The sequence below is a fragment of the Paramormyrops kingsleyae genome, chromosome 22 (assembly GCF_048594095.1).
Source record: "Paramormyrops kingsleyae isolate MSU_618 chromosome 22, PKINGS_0.4, whole genome shotgun sequence".
In the NCBI taxonomy this organism is placed as follows: domain Eukaryota; kingdom Metazoa; phylum Chordata; class Actinopteri; order Osteoglossiformes; family Mormyridae; genus Paramormyrops; species Paramormyrops kingsleyae.
In genome coordinates, this window is record NC_132818.1 from 7,890,679 (window position 1) to 7,901,692 (window position 11,014).

General features: G+C 44.7%; 1 protein-coding gene across 2 annotated transcripts; it reads right to left on the bottom strand.

Annotated features, from left to right (window-relative positions):
- Positions 1-131: 131 nt before the first annotated feature.
- On the bottom strand, positions 132-7,793 carry LOC111856340 (calponin-1-like). Of its 2 annotated transcripts, XR_002841102.2 has the most exons (8): positions 7,525-7,793; positions 4,890-5,011; positions 4,690-4,756; positions 3,995-4,132; positions 3,521-3,637; positions 2,923-3,069; positions 1,570-1,890; positions 132-1,295 (listed from the first exon to the last, which is right to left on the bottom strand). XR_002841102.2 is itself a non-coding variant. In XM_023836216.2 (7 exons), exons 1-7 carry the CDS (start codon positions 7,582-7,584, stop codon positions 1,639-1,641), a joined length of 903 nt encoding a protein of 300 aa, XP_023691984.1. In that variant the 5' UTR covers positions 7,585-7,793; the 3' UTR covers positions 132-1,638. The 2 variants fall into 2 exon arrangements, 1 of the variants encoding a protein (XP_023691984.1); XM_023836216.2 differs by having other exon boundaries at positions 132-1,890.
- Between the last annotated feature and the right edge of the window lie 3,221 nt (positions 7,794-11,014).

Consider the following 11,014-nt stretch of genomic DNA (forward strand, 5'->3'; position numbering starts at 1 on the left):
TGAGCCTGACAAGCTTCCCCTGCAGACTGCATTACTCTCCAGTGCGCCATTTATGTTCTAAAATTAGACACGTTTAAATATTTTCATTATTAAGGCATCACCCAAAGTAAAAGCTGGAAGGAAATCAATGGTGGCTTCTGCTTCCTTGTTTTATTGGTATTGCACAGTTTTATTCCAAAATACAGACATAATGGAAATGCTTTGCTTTGTCGAGGCCAAGCACAGTTGGCTTTATCCAACCTTTGAAATAATGTGGCCATGATTGTCATTAAAACAAACCCAGCAAATGTAACTGAAGCACACACACCTTGGGTCCAATGTCAAGCAACATTTCACTAGCAGAGAAAAAGCGTTTATATCAGTTGAAAGGGGCTTGAGCTCACATGACCCACACATGCCTGTTTGGCCATTGAAGCATTAGGAAACTGAACATTTCGTGTCCAGCGCAGGTGACTCAGACTAAGGGCACCTTCGGGATTCTGCAGGGTTTACAGAAAGAATTTTTCCCCATTTTGGCAAGACGGTGGACGGATTCTCCCATGAACAAGAAGAGTCTTAGTGTCGAATTCAGTGTAAAACATCCTATATTATTGGTTCCTTTAGTGCAATCATTTCCTCAGTAGCAATAATCATCACTGAAAAGGTATCTGGTGTACCTTGACCTCCAACATACTGTCCCTTTGATGCTGCATACAACATTTCTTGCCCGAAATGTTCACAATCTTAAGTAATTCCACCCACAGGGACCATTAAACCCTTGGTAATGTAGAATTTCTGTAGTTACACATAGACTTACAAGTCTAAAAAAATACAGTGTTAAAAAAGTATTTAAAAGTGAGTCCTTATTTAGGCTGGTAAATTTTGGTATATGGATCCTGTTGCTTTTTTAAATATAGGATCTGACTTTGGAAGAAAAATGGTTTCTGATTTACAATTATAAAACATCTTTTTTGGCACAGATCCAGATAGCTGATATATTGAAAAATAAACACTAGATGGCACACTAACATAGATACATATAAAAGTTATAAACTGGGCTACGTGAGCAGCCCAAAACATTTCTTCATAAATACTTTACAAGATCCAATTTAAATATCTTCTGTCCTGCGAGGCAGAGTAGAAAACTAAGGTCTCCTAGCTGAAAAGATCAAAGGTCACAGGTGAACTACAGCGCAGTGGTGAAGAGCTTCCCGCAGATTAACACTCAAGCTCATTAATGCATGTCATCCCGGGGGTCAAAGGTCAACAATGAGGGAAATGGGGACAAACTGTCATGCACACAAGGGTTTTTCCACCTGTTAAAAAAAAATAATATATATGAGGTTTTGTACCATTAAACTAGGATGAATCTGTTATCTCAATAAATACAAAACCTACATTTAAATAGAGACTTTAAAGACTCCACATGCAGCACCTGGTATCGTTCCTAATAAGAGGCATAACAATTGCTTTTTTATTATATTAAAAGTGTTTGATGATGAATTAAGAAAAAAAGACCCAAAAGATATTTGGAACCAACTGTAAGATGAGGTGCAGATGAGGGACTGGGGGGGGGAATCAAAATCTTACCCCAACTATTAGAGAAGTGAATGAAGTTAGAATGAGAGCAGAGCTGGCTTTGCATGCCGACGGTCTGCCTTAGTCAGAGTAATTCTGGTAGTTGTCGTAGGCGTACTGTCCTCCCCCCTCGCCGTTGTTGAACAGGGTGTCAGGGTTGACGCAGTACTTGCTGTCGTAGACCTGGCGGGGCAGTCCGTACACAGTCATGCCCATCTGAGATGCCACCTTGTTGGTGCCCATCTGCAAGGACACGGTGGACGTGTCACACGGCTCCAGGTCCAGCTTCTTATCGAAGATCTGCCGCTTGGTGCCGGGGGCGGTCATGCCGGACTTTCGGGGCGAGAGCAAACGACAGGAAACCGTTATTAAACATGACCTGGGAAAAACACAAATTGAGCTAAAATGTAACGACGCAACTTGACCGTCTTTTGTTTTTATTTGGCAAAAACTGAACGTAACCCTGCTCAGTTGCAGGTTTACCAAGAAACATGGAGATCCAGCACACAGCTGTAGCAACAAGATGGACGTGCCTTACCAGCAGACCGGAATGTACCGTCGAAATGTATCGTGGGGGGCACCCTGCCCCCCCCCCCTTGGCAAAACTCATTGTACCCATCTCAGAAATTCAGTCCATGGTCAATATTTTTATGTGTGAAGCCCAGCAACCTTTCAAGTCAGGGTTGGAAAAGGGTACTTTTGCCAGCTGGGGGGGGGGGGGCGTGGAGTAATATCCCCACTGGAAATTTTGCAAGATTGTTGGTTATTGCAAATGACCCAGTCCTCTGCACGTGCCTGAACAATGTCAGGACTGAACCAAAGCGTTCCTGCATTCAAAATGGGGTCCAACAGCCATGAGGGCAAGAAACACCCATAATATATTAATATAATAGTACAGAATTATACAGGGTGTCCATAAAGTCTCTTTACAAATTTTAAAAATTTATTACAAAGGCAAATGAAAAGCCATATGTGGAAATTATTACAAAATGTATATATTTAAGTTTTTTTTGCCTCATACACCTCTATATGGGCACCATTAGTTGCACGAAGCACATCAAGATGGTACTGGATTTCCTGCCATGTTCGCTGCGGCCCACCCTCATCAGTGGTGCGAATGGCATCAGTGATCCTCTGCTTTAGATTAGTCATGCCCCGTACCTTTGTTTGCAATGTGATTAAAAACTTTGATAACCACTGAGTACATAGAACAAATCTGATGACGATCTCTCATCAATTGCCTTTGTAATACATTTTTGAAATTGTAAAGAGACTTTATGGACACCCTGTATAAAAAAAAAGTAGAAGAGAGGAAATGTCAGAAAGAGCAGGAAAATGCAGCACAGCAATGCAGCCCCCTCCCACCTGATTGGCTCCCTTGTTGGTGCCCATCTGCAAGCTGATTGTGGATTGGTCCATCGGGCTTTCCATGCCCGTCTTGGGGTCGTAGAGGTGGCGCCGTGTGCCGTACGAGGTCATGCCCTTCTGGCTGGCAAACTTGTTGGTGCCCATCTGAGACAGAGGGGCAGCGGTTTGAGGTGTTCATTACGTCTCTTAGAAATGTCAGGACAGTCAAAGTGTTCTTTCAGGAATGTAAACAATGAATTATACAGTGAAACAGCTGACAAGTGTTTCACTGTATAACTTCCTGTGTACACTGGGTCTCATTCTATGCGACTATAAAGTAACACTGTAAGAATATCTTTCAGTCAATCAGATTAGCACAGATTATGTGATTGTTGCCAATCTAATTATTAAAAAAATTACAATATATAAAAATGCAAATATGGGCATGACTCCAGAATGAGTCAGCATAGGTTGTTAATCCTTCCTATCAAATTTAACCTTAAATTTAATTTTTAAACTTTAAATATTTTATAATGGGTTAGCCTGGCATTGATGAATGAGCTTAGAGTGGATTTGGTGGGCGGCGCCTTTCACTGGGCGCTCCTCGAACCCTGACCTGCAGGCCAATGATGTTGCGACCCTCTTTCAGCTTCTCGGGGTTAAAGCGGCGCTGCTGTTTTTCAGCGTATTTAACTCCAATGTCGTACTTGCACTGAAAACCTTTGGATTTAGCCTGTGGGGGCGGGGGGGGGGGGGGGGAAGGAATGGAAAGAGAAACTCCCTTAGGACTTAGGAAGGAGTGAAAAACTGAAATGGCTGTGGAGAGCCACCATACGCAGGCGTCAAGAAGCAACAGTGCACAGAGGAATCCGCATTATCTGCAGAGTTGCATGCGGGTCACACACACAGACAGACAGACAGACACACATATACTGTATACATGCAGGCACACACGCACACATACACACATGCGCACGCATACACACACAGACAGACACATACATACACACATATACACACACGCGCATTATACACACACGCGCATTATACACACACGCGCACACAGACACCACGATTCGCAGCCGCTCACCATTCCGGCCAGCGTAATGAGTGTGCTCTGAACTTGCGTGTGGTTGACGTTCTCAAACAGGTCGTTGGCTTCAAAGACATCGTGCGGCTTTAGGCCATAATCGGTGATGGCCTTGACAAAGTTGCCGATGTTTTCCAGCTAAACGGAGTATAAAGGAAACAGGCTTAGGGCCCATTTCAGCCAGGAGCTGCTGGAGAGACTCATTCCACTAAAACCACTAACACTTGAAATCCACAGGTGCAGTTTAAGTGCTTGATTGCGTTTGCCGATCTGGAGACTGTCCAAACACTGTACTGGGGGTACATTAGTGCAGCATTTCTCAATGCCGGCCCCAGAGACCCCCACACAGTCCACGTCTTTGGTCCCTCCCAGCTTCCAACACACCTGCACCAGGTTTTCGGTGTTCTTGATTGGCTGGGAGCCGGGAGAAACTAAAACTGTGGACTGTCCGGGGGTCCTGGAGGACTGGGTTGAGAAACACTGCATTAGGGGCTTCTCACTTTGCACCTGAGCTGCAGCCCGATTCTAACCTGGAACCTTTGAATTCTGAGGGGAGCTAATATTCACTTTTTAAAAGATTGATCAGAACAAGTGCTGGATTTAAAGGGGTTAACATACTTAAAAGGAAGAACATATAAGTTTGTCTGCAGAACTGACTGTAGGGCACTGTAGGGCACTGGGCTTTCTTCTCCTACCTGATGCCAGTTCTGTGGCGAGTTGTTGATCTTTTTCACAGATCCAGGCTGGAGCTTGTTGATCAACCTACATGACATAGACATCAAGCAGGAAGTCTGGGTTAAGCTCAATGTAAACAGGTACTCTTCTGGTGTGGGTCCTGAATTTTAGACTCTCCTTCTGTCCACATGAGCAGCTCCCAGTGTGATGTCATACTCACTCGCAGAGGATGACACCGTCTTTCAGCCCCTCCATGAAGTTGTCCGGCACTTTCCGACCAATAACTTCATGGATCCACAGCCTCAGTTCCTCCTCCTTCTGGGGGTCATATTTATGGGCCAGCTGAGGGGGGGAGAATGTCAAAGTTTACACCAAATCAGATCTGCAAACACCATAACTAAATACTTCTTCTTTTAGTATGAGCTATTGGCTGCTGTTTTTGTTTCATACTTCGATGACTGTTGGCATTGACCTGTGCATTCGTGAGTAACAAACATAGATACTAGTTGCGTACTTTTTTTTAAATACTGATTACATTAATACATGATTTAATACAGTGGGAAAGACAAAAATAACAGGAAGAAAACAGAAACACTCCAAGGCATTCCTCTGCAAAGCCGCTTCCTCGTGGACACGAGGCCCCATTCCCGATCCTCAGATGGGAACTGCTCCTCTGCTGGCTACAAAAGGGAAGGAGATGCGGAGCCAAGACAAATAGGTATTCCAAAATGCCGGGCCTCTGCCATTCCAAACTTGGGAGAAACAGCGATCCTCTCCTCCCCTTCCCCATCTGTCCTACTCCTCCTCCCCTCCTGAGACCTGTCCCTTATCCACACACCCCCATCCGCCTTGCTCTTCCTATCCCTGGGATCACTTCTGCTAAATATCTAAAGCTGTCAAACACTACGCTCCCCATCCATGCGCATGTTTTTAAAATGTAGATAGTTTGTGCAGTGTTGCTTGTGCAGTGTTGTTTGTGCAGTGTTGTTTGTGCAGTGTTGTCTCTTTCACTTTTTCTTCCAAGTCATCAAAAATTTGCTTTTAAGACCTACAAGAGCCATGATACATCTGCCAGTCCCACCCCACCCCCAAAGGATAATACTCATATTTAAAACAAAAAAGTAACTTCAGAAAGGGATAACTTGAAAAGCTGTGAGGGGGGGGGGGCGATCTATAATATGTAGGGTTACAGCATAAGGCAAGATTGGAGGATATGATTTATATGATTTGTTTGAGGTGGAAGATTGTTCAAGAACTCCAGAATACAAAGCTAAATATTCCAGTATACTGATTTGCCCATCAAGCAAGAAATAATCCAGAACTTTGTGAGCATACTAAAGCATTCAATTCTGCAGGTTTCCTATTGTATAGTAACATACCACACAGGCACCCCTACTGCCTTCATTAGTGACGGTAACTCTATAAATGTCCCTTCCACTCTGAAATATTTATCAAAGGTTTCCTCCTAAAGCTTCGGGACACGGGTAGTGATTCCTTAAAAGGAGGTTGGCGACGTTTGCTAACCTGTCCTTGTGGTTATCAGATTTGGCAGCATCTGATTTGCCGCTCAGTGAGAGAGAAGCACGACAGGTCCCCAGCTAGCCTTCACAGCATAGGAAACGTCACCGGCACAGATCGTTTGGATAGTGCAGTGACTGTCAGTAACTCAAAGTCAGGCATGAAGGCATGTAAGGAATTAAAACGCAATTCTTCCATGTGTTTTTAATAACAGTGAGTTCCGTGAATACAAACTGCAAAAAAAGAGACACAAACAGCGAAGAAAGCCTGAAACAATGCAGACTGAAAAGTTGATAATAATCCCAGTCCAGTTTGGTTAAAAAGTGTCCTCACATGGGATAAGACCCTTCACTCTTAGCTGACACACGACAGAGAAAGGACCATCACATCACCATAAGGTCCTCTTAGTGTGTCATTGTTCTTAATTCCCTCTCCAGTTAGACAAAAAAAATATGCTTTTATATGATCTGTGTTACACACACTTTTCTGCTCTCAATTTAAAATTCCCATACACATCGGACCCTTCGATAACACTTTCACTGAACAAAGTTCACCTTATTTCTGTGACCTGTGTTCAGATTCTTAAATCACCAAGCTAGTAACTGCAAGCAATTAAAAGAATCAGGCAGGACAGCAGGTTACTGAATGACATTTGGATGCGCGAGTACATCCTGTAAGCCAAGTCTGTGAACTTGAATACTGAACTATGAGTAATTTGTTGAAAACTATTTAAGTCTTTTTCAGGCAGGAAAAAAATGTGCTCAAGTACCTCAAGGTCGATCCTATGTTTATATGCAGTGTTAAGCTTTAACATCATTTCTGATTAAATTGACAAAACATAAATGAGGATTTACAACTATGTATTTACATTACATTAAACTGTTTGGACTTCCTGTGGAAGATGAAAGGGATAGATGTCAGAACCTCATATTAAGGCAGCTCTCCTTACTTGGACAACATCACAGCTTCACTATGCTGTGATCATCAGCTTTTATGCAGAACTGTCACTAGAGTAGGTGCGTCTGTCGAGACTCAAGTCCTCGCTCTTATAAACAGCACCGCTACTTATTACGTACTTCACGCTGACTGGCAAGTCGCGGTTTAACACAGTCGTATCCTATAGTCAAATCTGATAAGCATCTGTGTAAAAAAAATGTCTTGTCACAAATAATATTCCTCACAAAACGCAAAGCCTGTAAATGATAAACCAACAAAGAAGCCGCCTAAAATCCTTTTACCTGCATTTTATTTAAGCAGTTTATTAAAGCGACTGGGACAGCAACAGATGCACAACAGCTTATACAGTTTTCGACGTAAAGAGCGTTTCAGGATCCTACCTTGCTCTTCACCTCGGCTGACAGTCCGAAAGCAGGTCCGCTCCTGAAATGGGTTGTCATTGTGATCTTCGCTAATTCACAGCAGATTTTACGTATTTAAACCAATGAAGAAAAGCGTCGTGGGGAGAAAGGCGAACGTGGTCTATGTGGCTCCTGCGGAGAGCAGCGGAAATTTAAGCGGTACTATAACTGTATTGTTTTGCTGTCTGTTTTTACTCCCCTTGGCGTCGGATTTGAGCACTTCGTAAGGCTTTTCTCAATCTTTTTTAAACTCTTCCCATCTGTGCAGGTCGAAAATCGGTCGCGATTGGCCAGGGACGCCATCCAATCACGACGTTGCCTCTTCCTCTAAGTGATATCACCAGCAAGGCATTAGGCTGTGACCGTGTCAGTTTTTCCACCTTGAATTGAATTACAGGATGCTTTTCATTTCTGTCACGTTTTTATTTCATTCTTACATACAGTAAGACCAACGCGATAAATACTACACCCCGTTTATTATTGCATATAATGTGCATTACATATATTGCAATTTTATTCCGAACTTGGTTATTTATTTTCACTATGTGAAATAAAAGTCACCAAATATGAATAAATGAAAGGCGTTTGTGTGTCACAGGTCATTTGAGAAACTGTATCTTACTCAGTGTGGGATTTTAGTGCCTGTGTGATACCAATGTGTCCTTTTTCACAGGCTGGTCATTACCCCTGTGATAAAAGAGAGTGTAATAATATACTCTGCTGTTCAGTACCTTATAGAGAACATAAATATTAATTTGCAGACTAAATATGTAATAAATACCTATAAAACACCCACTGATTTTTGTATGCAGGGTCACATGGGTCTGGAGTGGATCCCAGAGGCTATGGGCAAAAGGCAGGGAACAACCCAGGATGGGGCGCCAACCCATCACAGGGCACAAGGCAGGGTACAACCCAGGATGGGGCGCCAACCCATCGCAGGGCACAAGGCAGGGAACAACCCGGGATGGGGCGCCAACCCATCGCAGGGCACAAGGCAGGGAACAACCCAGGAAGGGGCGCCAACCCATCGCAGGGCACAAGGCAGGGAACAACCCAGGATGGGGCGCCAACCCATCGCAGGGCACAAGGCAGGGAACAACCCAGGATGGGGCGCCAACCCATCGCAGGGCACAAGGCAGGGAACAACCCAGGATGGGGCGCCAACCCATCGCAGGGCACAAGGCAGGGAACAACCCGGGATGGGGTGCCAACCCATCGCAGGGCACACTCACACCATTCACACCTATGGACAATTTGCTGACTCTAATTAGCCTCAGTATGTTTTGGGACTGTGGGTGGGGGGTGAAGCTGGAGAACCTGTAGGAAACCCCATGACGATGCAGAGAGAACATGCAAACGTAATACATGTCGAGACACGAACCCGGGTCCCAGGGAAGTGAGGCAGAAATGCTGAACACTGCACCACCATTCCACCTCACCATTAAAGAATTTTAATTTAACACAGGAATTTATTGATTGGAATATTATCGGTGTACTTATAATGTTTGGTGAAGGTGTGATTCTGTCCACATGGATTGTCTTATTGCTCCTGTTCAGAAAACCAAAATGTAGCTAACCAGACCACCAGCATCGCTGTGGCATTTCTGTGAGCTCCAGACTGGGGGGCTGATGTCATTGGCGTGGGTGGGGCACTTATGACAATGAGGCCACTTTCCAATTCCACCCCCATGAGCAGCGGTGCCCCCAGGGCCGTGGAATGCGGCACTTCAGGGACAGTGGCCTTCACAGTGGCCTTCACGGGCCCATGGAGCCGATGATTCACGCTCTGAGGGACTCGCTGGACCACAAATGGCAGCAGCAGAGCATCAGATTATGGTTCCTTTGTCCACACAGGGGCCTTTAATCCTGCCTCATCAGAGGCTTCATTGCTGCCATCTTTGCTGATTACCTTTGTCACTTTCATACAGTAAGTGCGCTTAGTGTTACGATTACGGTCTCTGCCTGCCTATCAGCTGCCTTTATTCAAAGCCACCTGCATACTTCATCCCCCCCCCCCCCCCCGCCCTTGGAGTGCAGTGCTAGGCCGCTGAAGATCATTTTCCCGCAGAGCTGGTACTCCAGCTCGCAGCTTGGTGAGCAGGCCCAGACTCTAAAAAGAAAGTTTCTAAAAGAACGAGTGGGAATGAGCGAATGCACACCCACTGTGAGATTCACTAGAGGTTCATTAAATCCATTCCTGGCACAATTTCTACTCTATAAACATTACAGCGGATTACACCGCTGTATTTACTTCACTATCACGTCTAGTGCATTTTCACAGAAGTAAAATTAGAATCAGTTTGCGTTTTATCGTTCACCAGCTGTAACCTTGACAGATCAATCGAAATGAAAGACATTAATAAATGCATCTGGAATCAAATATGAAAATACTGTTTCAAAGATGGCAGTCTGTAATGCTTGGATAAATTGCTTTTAATTGAAGGTATGGAAAGGTGCTTTTTGGCGGTAGAGGTCATGCACACTGAGGGTCACAGCAGTCTGTGTGGCTGAAGGGACGAAGAATCAGCTTTGATTGGAGGAATTTCACAAAAGCAACGAATGCAGCAACGGGGACAGGATTAGGTAATGACCTCGATCGTGGCAATTCAGTAGCGGATGGGGCAGCGCGAGGTAGTCTGCCTGAAAAAAAGCATCGTAGAATGGGGGAGTGGTTCAGCAAAGGTCTTATAAACATCTTAAGGGAGAGAAATGAGGAGGAATGCAAGGGCTTTATTTGGGCATGGTGGAGGCACAAGAAAAGCCGTAGTTGGCTGGAACGGAAACCCCGGCCGTACTGTAGCTTGTTGTTAAAGCTGCACCTACTCCAATGGACCAGCGTGGGAGGAAGTTGGACTAAGCGCCACCTACAGGCCACCGGTGGGCCTGCAACGTATATCACTGCATATGCGAAGAGCGCAAGTCGTAAACCAGCTTATATTTGAGAGAGAGAGACAGAGTGATGTGGGAAATAAAAACTATCTGAAATACTTCATGCTGCCCCTTCTCTAAATCTGCGGCGTAACAATGTCATTTGTGACACTGAAATGCTGAGTGAAGTAACAGTTGTTCACTTTAAAGGATTACTGAATTCTCTTCGCGGAAGACATCCGGCAAAGATGGCACGGTTACAGAAGGTGACGGGTGAAGGAGCCGCGTTTGAGGGCTATGCTGGAAGGGGAGGGCCCGAGAGCCGAAGAATAAGGAAGGAATGGAGGAGCACGAGAGAGGAAAGCCACCCCCCCCCCCCCCCAAACATTCACTGAGCCGCCTGGCTATTTATGGAAGGTTTTCCTGATCTACGCGCCTAGGATCTGGTCTTTGCCGAAGGATTCAGAGTACGGGGCAGTGCTGTCATCCAACGCTCTGTATTTTAATAATACAGGAAGTAGATGTTATAATACATGCATCATATAATATATGGTTTACATGGCTTGCTGCAGACTATTACAAATAAAATGATACTTAA

What these genes read in the sequence shown, in the direction of transcription:
- LOC111856340 (XM_023836216.2), bottom strand. Translation starts at nt 7,584, where the DNA reads ATGACAACCCATTTCAGGAGCGGACCTGCTTTCGGACTGTCAGCCGAG. An exon ending in CAGCCGAGGTGAAGAGCAAG is followed by an intron (nt 5,012 to 7,524) that starts GTAGGATCCTGA and finishes TCCCCCCCTCAG; the next exon opens with CTGGCCCATAAATATGACCC. An exon ending in GACGGTGTCATCCTCTGCGA is followed by an intron (nt 4,757 to 4,889) that starts GTGAGTATGACA and finishes TATGTCATGTAG; the next exon opens with GTTGATCAACAAGCTCCAGC.